The sequence below is a fragment of the Opisthocomus hoazin genome, chromosome 11, assembly GCF_030867145.1.
Source record: "Opisthocomus hoazin isolate bOpiHoa1 chromosome 11, bOpiHoa1.hap1, whole genome shotgun sequence".
In the NCBI taxonomy this organism is placed as follows: Eukaryota; Metazoa; Chordata; class Aves; order Opisthocomiformes; family Opisthocomidae; genus Opisthocomus; species Opisthocomus hoazin.
This window is the reverse complement of record NC_134424.1, coordinates 14,398,414-14,411,007: the sequence shown is the minus strand read 5'-3', so window position 1 is coordinate 14,411,007 and position 12,594 is coordinate 14,398,414. Positions and strand designations below refer to the sequence as shown.

At 33.8% G+C, this 12,594-nt stretch overlaps 1 protein-coding gene across 5 annotated transcripts in view; it reads right to left on the bottom strand.

Annotated features, from left to right (window-relative positions):
• The window catches only part of DNAH12 (dynein axonemal heavy chain 12), a 73,199-nt gene that overhangs the window by 50,321 nt on the left and 10,284 nt on the right, over positions 1–12,594 (bottom strand). For 4 of the 5 annotated variants that reach the window (XM_075433093.1, XM_075433092.1, XM_075433094.1 and 1 more), the window contains exons 8-20: positions 11,963–12,121; positions 11,075–11,270; positions 9,689–9,877; positions 8,374–8,524; positions 8,173–8,264; positions 7,736–7,914; positions 6,797–6,932; positions 5,798–5,923; positions 3,974–4,108; positions 2,776–2,969; positions 1,642–1,882; positions 870–1,055; positions 363–563 (exon numbers count right to left, since the gene is read on the bottom strand). In XM_075433093.1, coding sequence (XP_075289208.1) covers positions 363–563; positions 870–1,055; positions 1,642–1,882; positions 2,776–2,969; positions 3,974–4,108; positions 5,798–5,923; positions 6,797–6,932; positions 7,736–7,914; positions 8,173–8,264; positions 8,374–8,524; positions 9,689–9,877; positions 11,075–11,270; positions 11,963–12,121 — 2,185 coding nt within the window. The remainder of the gene's footprint in view (positions 1–362; positions 564–869; positions 1,056–1,641; positions 1,883–2,775; positions 2,970–3,973; positions 4,109–5,797; positions 5,924–6,796; positions 6,933–7,735; positions 7,915–8,172; positions 8,265–8,373; positions 8,525–9,688; positions 9,878–11,074; positions 11,271–11,962; positions 12,122–12,594) is intronic. The other variant, XM_075433095.1, reaches the window with a different exon arrangement.

Sequence of the window (12,594 nt, the reverse complement as noted above, 5' to 3'; positions counted from 1 at the left end):
CTTGCCCACACGAAAACACTATAGTTCAAAAGTTGAGTCCAAAACTCAAGGATTAAATGATTAAATGTTATTAACAATAATAAAAACATAATTTCCAGTTATTAAGCAGCAACATTAAATACACTAATGGAAATAGTGATTTTGCAAAATACACGAAAAAATAATCAAGTTCTCTTGGTTCTTGAATCTGAACAGAAGAGGGAATTCCAACACAGAAATAATGTAAGTAGGACTTCTATGTACTCAAAAAATCTTGCTGAAAAACCAATGAAAGCATTTCATTAACAAGTAAAACAATAAAGTTCTAATACAATTGGCATACTCTTATATTATAGTTATCCTGCAAATAAAAATGATCGTACCCTGATTTCTTTGTCAAATGGTTTAATGAAAGGTGATCCTCTCATTATGTGAGTTTGCATAATCTGATCATCGAGAACAGCTTGAATCTCATCCACCGCAGACAGAATATGAACACCAGTCTCATGATACACACTTGTATTGAAGGAAATTGAATCCCAGGTTTCCATCATGGCACGCATTGCTTTCTCTAAGGAAAATTCCTACAGTTTAAAAAGGTTCATTTTAGTCACTGCTGTATTTTTTGCCAGCTCACTAATTCAATATATAAGCTCATCTAGTTGGATAAACCATTTTACTCTAACAGCATAAATTAACTTCTTGGTATCGTTTCTCTTAGTATATCATTTTCTAGTGCACAGAAAGCATTACACTTGGAAAATACTAACGAAGTCTCACCAAATCTCTTCTGTTGCGTAACAGCAAAGACAAAAAATTCTAGTAAGCCATAAAAGCCATCACTAAGAGACCTGATGTCATATTTGTCGCTATCAAATCTCTGCGCTTACCTTGCTTGCACCTACACTTATAGCTTCAAACTCTTTCAAATAAGGGGCTAGATTCTGCTTTAAAACTTTTCTCAGGGTAGTTCCAGAGTCTGGTGTTAAATCATATCCTACTATATTTGACATCTGCTGCCACTGACGACTTCTCATGCCAGGGTTACAAAAGATAGTCACAGTGGGAATATTCTCCTAATTGAGGAAAAACAATTATAACGTAAAAATTGTGATGTACATTATTTCTTAGTTTTTTAATCATCTTTGATGTGCATTTAAAATTCTGCTCCAGTAGCTGATGACAAAAATATCTTTTCTGAAAAGTGCAGATGGATGTTTAGTTATCCATTCCATTTCCAAACAATTGTACTAAATCACTGAAGAAGAAATACAAAACTAACAAGCACAGTCTTAGCAGAAAAGAGATAAGGAACAATTTTTCAGCTATGTTATGCTAAATTTCGCTTCCATTAACATAACTTACAGTACACCATTTCAAAATTCCCAACTACATCTTTAAATGTTTCTCTGCATCCAAAAATTACTTTTCTTCTGTATGTGTCCACTCTTTAAGAATTCACACTCCTAAAACTACAGATATCCAAAATCCAATTTTATTAAAACCAATGAGACAGTACAATCTTAAAATGGTTATTCAGAGCTTTCTCTCTCTCTGTAATAACAGGAGTCTCTGACACTGCATCATCCACCTACGCTGACTGCTGAATTTAGCAGTTGTCCCTCAGCATCATATATATTAATATCCCTGGCCTTTTCTTACCTTAAAGTCTTTAATCTGCTCCAGAACTGAAGAACACATTGTAAGAGTTGGATTTGCCTTTGTTTCTTCTTCTGTCTTCTCTTTTGCAGTTCTGTGTTGTGACGTCTTCTTCCACTCCTGTTGAATTTTCTTCTGCTTTTGTTGGAAGAGTCTTGACACCCTGTATATCTCTCTAAAAAACTCATCAACCTCAGCCTCCATGCTTTCCCCATTTAGTTCCAGAAAGGTACCATCCATCCATCTGAGAAAACCCACAAAGTTAGAAAACAGAATTACAAACAAATAGTCCACAAATAATTCACACTTTGTTTTGCAACATAAACAAGATGTAGATTAACAGTTACTTAAATTAAAGCTCTTGTTTCCTATTATTGTCATTCTACGCAAAATTCCAATACACATCTAAATGAGGCTTGATCACACTCTTCTGTGCATTGTGTAATTCTCTCCAGTCAGTCACGTACTGAAATCAAGTAACTGCATGGATTAAGAGATATTTAAGTTAAGCTCTGGATAAAGATCAACTTATGGCATCAAAAGATACTAGGCCTTTGCATTTTCAAAAAAATCCGTACTTTCTAGCCATATCACGTTATAACTTCCAAAGAACTGGTAAACAATTTCACTTAATTTAGACGCTGACATACTACAGTTTTTGTGATAGGACCTAGTCACCAGATAGCAATGTAATCATTTCAGCACATCTACCTGGCATTTTGGACAGCCATTAGGTCAAAAATGGTTTTCATTACATATAGATTTTGAACTTTCCAATTTAACTTCTTCCTTTTCTGGTATACAAAATAGCCCATAATTAACCAAACTTTTTCTTCCTAATGTATTTCTTTCACAGAGTTTGTGTTATCATAGGCTTCACCAGCATGACCAATACAGTTAGAACCCAGTACGCGATACACTCCTTTGCATTACATTGAAAAAAAACAAAATACTTTTTTTCTAGCTAAATCGAAACTAACAAGACTGATATGTAAATTATCTCACTATTATACATGGATTTCTAATAACAAATAAATGTTTATAAGAAAACAAGTGTATATTCTACATCCGACATGAACAAAACCAGCATGAGCATTTTTCCTGCCCTCCCTCATTTCGCTTCAAGAGCTGAATTACCTTTTTTCTGTTCGTTGCCATTTCAGTATAAGATGAAAGAGCTTCTGATATGGTTCAATATCAACTTTTAAGTTGTTGAGGAGTGGGAAGTCACTCAGTTTCCATTCGAGCAGAGACTCTTCTTTATTTATAAGAGCTACTGTTTCATCAGCCTCCTGTATGCGCTTCTGTAACGCTCTCAAGTCAGACACATACTGAAATGAAATAATTATATGTCTTGAGAGATAACTAAGCTGTGCTCTGAACAGCTATCGAAATAAGATATCAAAATATAATAAGCCTTCATATTTACTAAAATTTTAGAAAACATGAGTTAAAAACTCATCTTCCTATCCTTGAGCCGATGAACTGTGAAGAACCCAGATTAACATTAAGAAAGATAAAGTTGTTTTACCATTACTGAATTTAAGAGTATAAAACCATTTTCAAAATGTTTGAGCTACAAAATTCACTGTTCCAGAAGGCAGGCATACATGTTTTTATGTACCTAACGTAAGTGCAACTGGCATTTATTAGCTCAGAATTTCTGTTTTGTGCTTTGAAGTGCTCTGTTTTTACAAACCAAAATCACTAAGCAAAACTGTTACATCCTCCAATTAAAGCGCAAGACATGCTCTGGCGATTATAAAATACTTCTAGAAATTTGCACAGTTCTAGAGCCAGTGGTCTCCTCTTCAATAGCAGAAAAATGAAGTTCTTGGGTTCATAGGAAAAAAAAAATTATTAAAAAAAATCAAATTGCTACCAACCACACTTTCTAACCTGGTATTTTTTCCTTCAGTGCCTCAATGTATCAAAAACAGGGAAGGAAATTCTGATCCCACTGAAGTTATTTGCAAATAATGTCATAGGGGACAGAATTCCATGCTTTGTACGAACCAGAGCAAAAAAAAATAATTCACTTTACACATTTGTAGTATCTCAGTCCTTGCTGGATTACTTTTCAGCTAATTTAAGCACAACTTTATAGTAAACTTTCCTTTAAGTCAAATGTTATTGCCAATGTAATACCAAAGGGGGTAGGGGGACAACACAGGTCATTTTATGAGTTGGTTCATTGTGGTAATAGGATAATAAACATTTTAGTTCACATTTGTTAAAATAATTTATTATTTTTAATTCTAAGTTTCTTCTACAACCCCTATGTATTAAACTTAAAGAAAATTTCTACCCATTTTATACTATATGCTAATCAGACCTGTTGCATGCAACCCAGTTCCGAGTATTCTTCGAACTCTGTCACACAACGTGTCAGCTTCTCTAATTCCACCATCAGTTTCTCATATTTATGTGTTAGTTCTTGCTCTCTTTTACATTTAGACTGTTGAATCAGCTACAAAACAATTTTTTTTAATGGTAAAAAAGCAACGCAAAAGTGGTTGTAAGTCCTTTCAATGATTAACATACATAGTACATTCTAAATTAAACATCTAGTACAAACAGACAGAAAATAAACAATACAGCTAAGTTATTGTCCTTACAATAATCGAAATTTCCTCAGGAGTTGCTGTCTATGTGTCCCATTTAAGTGTGTGCAACCTCCATATGTTAACACGGAACCCTTATCTCAACAGTCACAGCAGTTGCGATTGCCTTAAAGGCCTCCTTCAGCAATCGGACAAAAGATAGGAAAGAATTAGAAAAAAATGGAGATATTTTCATCTTCGGGACTCAGTGTTTTATTGACAAAAGAGGACATCTAGAGCCGTTGAAAGTCAATGCTATCCCACATGTATCTACTGCTATAAAAGGCAGAAATTCCAGAATGTAAGACCACTCTAAATCACAGGTTCTACACACAGAGTGGTTATTTTTAAGGTACCAAACAAGAAATCAGCTGAGGCAAAGCAGATGTCCTAAGACAAGGACACCTACTACCACACAAAAATTGTGAAGCAGACAAACAGAACTCATCCAAAGAAGGAAGGAACCAGTCTTTTCTGACTGTATTAGAATGGACTCATATCTGAGAGTATAAAAGGCAAATATGCAGACTCATAAAAACCTGATGTAAAACTATTCTTGTCCTTAAGCTCTAGTACAGTGCAAGTTGCTAGGTAGTCAGCTACAGAGAGATATTCTCCTGAGGGACTCTCATTAAGTCAGAAACACTCTGTACTACCATTTTCACTAAAAAGAATTTGAACAAGCATCATGGACTCTCTGTGTATAAGCAGAAAATTAATTTCACTTATTTATTTCTCAGGATTAAAAGAATGGTAACTTGCAAACAAAATAGTTTACAGACATAGCAGTCTCCCAAACTGGGTATGTTTTAAGACAGAGGCATATCTACTACCCTTGGACATACTCCTTAGTAGCTAAATCAGATTTAGTGAAAGAGAAATCCTCAACAGTGATATTTAAAATATATTGATATTTTTATTTTTAAAAATGTTAATTCTTAATTCTTAAACATTTTTAGAAGAAATTATTAAAGCTATGCTAAATTCCTATAGAGAGGCAAGTGAACACCAAAAGGCTTGACTTGGTGTATCACAGCCAGAGAGAAAGAATGCTAGCGAGATTAATACAGACAAGTGAAGAAAGTAATCTACAGCCACACAGAGAAAATTAGATGTTGGATATTTTCTATTCATGATTGCTACCTAAAAAACACAATTCCCACTGTTCTTTTATTGCCAGAACAAAATATGGTTTTAACTAAATGATTTCCCGTCCAGAGCACTAACTCTTATTAAGGGCCTGGCAGTCACATTTTCAGTACTAGTCCACTGCAGTGTAGCGAATTTTCACCTTCCTATGAATTACCTAGTACTGACCACAAACAAATTAAGATAATAAGACTTGCTGAAGGTTTTAAGTTACAGTGATAATTTTTAATTTACTCCACAAAAAGCCCTCTATTGATATAAAAATCTGGAAATATGTTATTTATGCATGTCTAAATAAGTACGGTTCATACATAGATACATTTAGCCTGCTGAGGAAACAAATCGCTCCGGTAAAGTGAAAAGTCTAACAAGCCAAAACATACCATAAACTAAGAAAATGCTCTTACCTCATCATGCTCATCAAAAATAGGGCTAATCATCTTTGGCCATAATACAACAGCTGCATTCAGTGCAAGGTCTTCAGGAGCAAATAGAAACACATCTAAGAAGTAATTCATCTGCCGACAGCACTCCTATCAGAAGAGATTTCACAAAACTTTAGTTATTATAGGTCTGTTTAAAATATAGGGTAGGACAATATTATCTACAAAGATAAAATAGAAGTCTACATTTCACTGACTTCTCAGGATTCGGAGCTACTTCAGTCAATTGAATATTAATATTAAAAATATATATTATAAGCTATTCACATCCCTGTCCCGTTCATGAGCTTATTTCTCTAAATATGACTCCTGTGGCCTGTAAATCTACATGCAAAAATCCTCGTGTTATTGAAAAATATTTAAAATACAAACTCTGCAGAATAAATGTGTTATATTTACAGACCTATTACCGTAACAGAAGTTCTGATACATACCATCATCACATACAGCAAAGAACTTCTTAGCCAGTAATGTTTTTGTCTGATCCATGCCTTCCACAATTTTTCAATTTTGTTCTCTGAGTGCAAAGTACTACTCCTAATGCAACATCATCTATACCCTGCTCAATTAGTAAATTGCTTCTTGTGTGTTCAAAGTCATGATCACATAAAACTCTCTTTACACTTACATGTTATATTTTCACAAACAGCTTTTTAAGCAGCCCTGAAGTAAGTCTCTAGGTACAAACAATAAAGTGAGGGCCTCTACAATCTGTTATGATTTATTAAATGCTGCACTTCCTCACTGACACGCAGAATACATGGGAATAGGGAATAAGAATGAAAGGCATATCGCAAAGAATCAGCTGGACTTTCTAATTCTCTCCGCAGTAACACTGAGGCTACAGTTTATTCATGCATGAAGCATGATCAGATAAACATGTCTGCGCTCCAGAATGAATTTTGTATTTGTATAGGCCAGCATGTCTGGTACAAGATTAAGAACTAAAGGATAGTCATTTACCTTGATCCTTAACAACAGGTCCTGAATACCTTTGGTTTTGACCTTCTTTATGTAAGCTATTGTTTCCACCATTTCTTCTGTTGTCTCAGGAGCTTTCAATGCACATTCCTTAATTGCTTCAAATTCCCTGCATATCCTATAAATATATTTAACATAAAATATCCAAATTTTAAGATTTTAATTTGACTGACTTCAAGCTCAGTTTTAATGGAATTAAAAGTTCAAATTATTTCTTTAAGTATCACCCCTGCACAAACTCCATTACTTTATGAAACTAAATAGGGAATATGACCAAGTCAGTCTAGGAAAATACTGTTTATTAACTTGCAATAATTTATTTGTTTGGATTTGGGGGTATTCTTTTGCAATAAATGCTTCGATTACTTTTGGTAAGTACACGAACCTAAGTACAGTATCATCAGCATACACACAAACATTTTCCTAGTAAATATTTTATCATTTTGGTAACGTGGAATCACGATAAAACTTGACTATAATTGTTCATTTTAACCAAACAATTTAATATGACCTCACTCATGATTTAATCCATATCTGCAAATTAACCTTTAGAATTGATCAGTGTTATTATCTGTCATTATCTAAGAAAACCTAGAGGTATCTGTCATGTTATGAGAGAATTGAGCTAGTCCTTGCTTTGACTGTGCAGTAGTACTGTATTTCACACTTAAAAAGTCAGAACTGTAATGAAGCCCTTTGATCTTTTAGCTCCCGCATTATCTAAGTCTATTACTACATTCCCCTAATAGTTTTTGAGTCTAAAACAGAGGAAAAAGTATATCAGCTGGTGCAACTTGCATTAGATCATTAGTTAGCCAAGAGTCTTCACTGAACAGGAGTATGGTATATTTGCATTTCTTCTACATGTTTCTACTATGCTTTTAACACAGGTAGTATTGACAAGCAGAAAATTCTACTTACTTTTCATTTTCCTCTCTGTAATTTGCAACTATCCTGTTCATCAGCATTTTTGCAAAGGTATTTGCGTTACTGGACAAACCTTGCTTTAAATCCTCACAATTCAAACAGATCATAGGGAAATGAGCCACCTCTGGTAAACTCAAGATTTCCTTCTTGAGGGTGAAGAATTCATCTATGAACTTCAGAAAAACACACACTTCAGAGCTGTTATTCATGTAGCCAAGTAATTAATTCAGTATTACACATTGCAGAAAATAAATAATAGATTTTTCTACTTACCACAGACTTTAAGGGAAAACCACACTTAATGTTGTAGATTTGTAGGTAGTCAACATAATTTTTGGCTAGAAGTGAAACACTCATTATCCTCTGTTTCCTTGTTATTTTTGCTGTATGTATAGTAGAAATTATATATAAAATGTATAATTAAAACTTACAGCAGTATATTCATCAAAACTGTGTTCTTCTGCTTCAAATCTTTCTGTCCGTGCCTGTGCAGTTCCATCTACAAGCCAGCCATACCTTTCAACTATAATTCAATAATATTATATTAATATTACTATAACGCACGCGCTGTACAGTAAGTTACTTATTTCAAAGAAGTAACACAGTTATTTAAACACTCTTCTATCACTCACCATAGTTTTCAAAATATTCCTTTGGACCTTCTAAGTTGTCTCTGATAGATTTTTTCAGTGTAGATGTGGCCCATGCTATGACATGGTTAGGAAGCTCAGTGTCCAGAGTTGTAGTGCCTCCCATTAGCCACGAACGTACTGTCTGGATGTTCTAATAGAAGTGCAAGTTCTGATTACATAAATTTAAAAAAGCAATGCAGGGATACATATATACATGTAATATATATATAATATATATAACATATATATACATATAATATATAAAATAGTAATATAATAATATAAAATATATACATGTAATATATATACTTCTAAAATTAAAAGTAAGCTGCAATGTGCAGAAGACACTGTACCAGCAAAGTATGAGACCCTAATCATGACCAAGGCCAGGTGCTTCATACGTACCTAGAGCAACTATTCCTTACTCAGAAAGTTTAATAGGAAACATGTAAAACGGACACAAAATAATTATCCAATCCTATATAAAATTAAACTCTATCCTGTGTGCAAACACACAGAACTAAACCCAAAACACTTCTCCAAAAGTACCGTCATGTATGATTCAAGGCCAATACTAAGTCCACATCTAAATACATCTAAAGCCCCCAGAAAGGCTGTCTTCCCTTGGGTCATAGATTGGTTCCCAAGACATACATCTTTAGAGACTGTATACACTAGTTGTTACTTCTTTTTCTTAAAAAGTAAAGGAATATTTAGCTAATTTTCCTTGTCTGTCTCTGAGGATCTTAATTATTAATGCAAGTTTATTGTAATTTTGTAAATCATCACACATACAACTAAGGTGTTAATTATATTTCTATGCAAAATGTTAGTTCACAGAAAGTATACAATGCAAAACTACTTTATTTTCAATGTTAAAACTAAATACATAAATAAATTAGAATATGTGGTTCCTTAAAGCATTCTCAGGTTTTCTAAATATACCAAAGAAGAAAACAAAAAGCTTATCTTCTGGCTAGTTTTCTTTCCCGGGTAAGTTTTCAGCCTGACTTCTACCAGACAATTAATTTGTAGACACACACACAGATTGGCAGATTAAAAAAGCAGACTAAAACAATGAATAGCAGGTGTACTAATGTTTTTCTGAAAAAGGAATAACAAAATGAGTTTCAAAGCCTGGAGTTTCACTGGGCATCAAGATTCATGAAGTGACCTGCAGAATGCTCATGGAAAATAAATACCTCAAGTTGCATTCTGCTTCTCATTTCCATGGTAGTCAGAGTCCTAAATTACTAGTATGTTCATGTATGGAGCAACTTAGCAGTTACATATTTAAACAAAGACAAAAGCACACCTGGAGAGTCTGTCCTATACGATTTACTATAAACAGAATTGCTTCTTCTAGGTCTTGGAAGCTTGGATAAAACTCCATTTTCTTCTCATCAAGAGTCAGTTCCATCTTAAATACAGGTAGACAATTTCTGTCTTCAGGATCAAAAAGTTTCACAAAAGCTTCAACTGTTCTTCTCAATAATTCTTTCAGCTAGGTAATAACATATATCACCTATTAGTTGAAAGAATAGAAAGCCCCATCCCACTTCCCCTTCATTCAGCAAACCAGGACGTCCATCCATTTTAGTACTTTTAGCCTGATTCATGGATAACTGCAGCAGTGTGAGGTTTACTCACGAATTCAGTGGGCATTAGTCCCAACCCTTAAAGGATGTAAACTGATGAACAAGTAAACAAGTATTTCAGTAAAGCCCATGCATTTATTTTTGCTACATAAGTCTATTACTAACACATGCTTTAAGTATAAATGAAATATCTGGAATGCATTTTCCTCTGACTTTTTTACTTTTTTAATATGAGAATGATTCGATTGGACTACTGTTCCATTATTTTTCTACAAAGTAAAATAAAGGGTTAATCCTAAAAATGAATGCCTTCTCAAACCACTGAACTTTTATATTCCCAATGATTATTATATTCCCAAATAGATCAACATAAACAACAGATGCTTTAAGTTAACTGGAAGCTAAAGCATCTTTAACTTTCAGTAAACTAAGGACTTCGAAAAACAATTGTCAGTCTGAAAGCAGTGATTTAATTTGAATGTTCTTGTTTTATTATTATTAGGAAATAAAACAACTGGAAATTCATTTAAAAAAAAAAACAACTGAGAAACACTTCATACAACTTCCATCATGACATAAATAATCAGGGAGAGAAAAAACTAACTCACAAAGCATCATGGTATCATTTTCCACACAAAAAAAATGTGTTTGGAAATTTTGCAGAACTGTAGCCACTTGGATACATGCTAGCAGAACTGGACTTTCAGTCTGTTTGTGTAGGTATGTTTGCTTTCAAGGGAGACAGACCAGGTTTTGATCACTTTGTTAATGTACGACATGTAATTATAGTGCCAAGATTGGTTATAGGAAGGGTCCTGAGAACACCGAGACATTTCTTTCCTTAAGCTAATTAGATTCTAGTTGGTAAAATGAATAAATTTTCCATGTCAAAAAACTAGAAGGAAAAGAAGTAGACAAGACTATGCGTTTATTTTAAATGAGGGAGGTTAAAAATATTTAACACTTTGAATAATTTACTGGATTATATGCAACAGATGGCTAACAATGAATAATTAAACAGGCCCTGTATCATATAATGTCCTGACTCACTAAAACTATCTATATTTCACACTAAGTTTATCACAGAGAGGAAAGATTTCTACCTGATTAGACATAAGCGTAGCCACACAGTTATAAAAAGAGTCAACCTGATTCAACTTCACACCATTCAATGCCTGCTTCTGAGTAAAGAGACCGATAACTCTTTGATACCACGTATTCAATATTTTCTCTTCTGCTTTAGAACAGCTTAGAGAGACATCAGTCTTTAAAGATTCTAAGTCAATTGGCCTTTTCAATCTAGAAAAGAAAGTTACAGGCAACTTTATAAACAAAAATAAAAAACCCATGGAGTAAAGTAACAGTAATCTATACTGTACTATGAATCCATTCTTTTTTAGCAGAAAGCACAGTGGTAACCTAAGCATCACTTCTGTAGACTTAAATGAGTGGAAAAAGTAGCCCAAACCCCAGGAAATAAAGAACAGTTACCACAAAAAATAATGAGAAAAAAGATAATTGAAAAATTATCTTTTTGAAAATTAGGAAAATGAAAAGTTCCAAGATTAAAAATTCAACTCATGAAAACCAGCAAGAAATCTGATCTTCAGGGCTAGCGTAGAATTCCCTACAGATAGCAACACCACTGTGAGTCAATTTTTCAAATGCTACTTCAACCAGCCTTCTGTAGGGATCACGGCATTAAGATTAAATAAATAATGAGGAAACCTTTACAGAATTAAAAGCAAAACACAAATCAAAAGGGCTGATACTACCAGCAGTCTAAGCACCAATAAAATATGTACATGTAACAGAGAGCAGAAAGTTAAATGTGTCATAACACAAAGCAACCTACTCCAAGAATATTAAACGACACACTGAAGAAATTTATTATCTAAAAAACCCTATGATAAACAATAGAATTGAACAATCTCTTCTTCATCAGCTTCAAAAACCTACACAGGTTAATAGCTCATCAAAACAAACTTTACCTGAAACTTGAGAAATCCACTATAAGAAAGGTAGAGAATGCTGCATAACCAAGATCCAGTAGAGTTTTCATTGTGGGGTGGAGAATGTGCAAGTTGGAAAGGATTTGATCTTTTGCTTTCATAAAACTGTTATGCCACGGTCTAGAAAAATCCAGGCCTCTGAAAAAAAACCCCACAACAACCAAAACAAACAAACAAAAAGAAAAATGAAGAGCTCAAGCAATACTTGAATAAAACATTCTGACATATAAAAAGTAGTATTAAAATGCTTATTCCCTAACCTGAATAGTTATTTAAGTGCCATAGACATATTCCCAAAACGATGCAGTGGAAGCCATAAAGATACTCTGTTTGATCAACCACGTTTTATACTCCAGAGTGTTTTCAGACACCTGCTCTTCCTGAAGCTCTTTCAATGTAAACTTTGAACTTCACCAACCACTAACAAGAAGTATTTATCATAAATATTTAGATGGCACACATTCTGATGCTTCAGCAAATTGTGCATTTCAGATCATTACATTCTGTCTACCAGAATTCCTCTTCTATTTTGGCACAGCATAATAGCCTTTTCTTCAGTCTCAAGGTTCCACCTCATAACACCAAAGTGATATGGAACCTTGGCTCTAGAT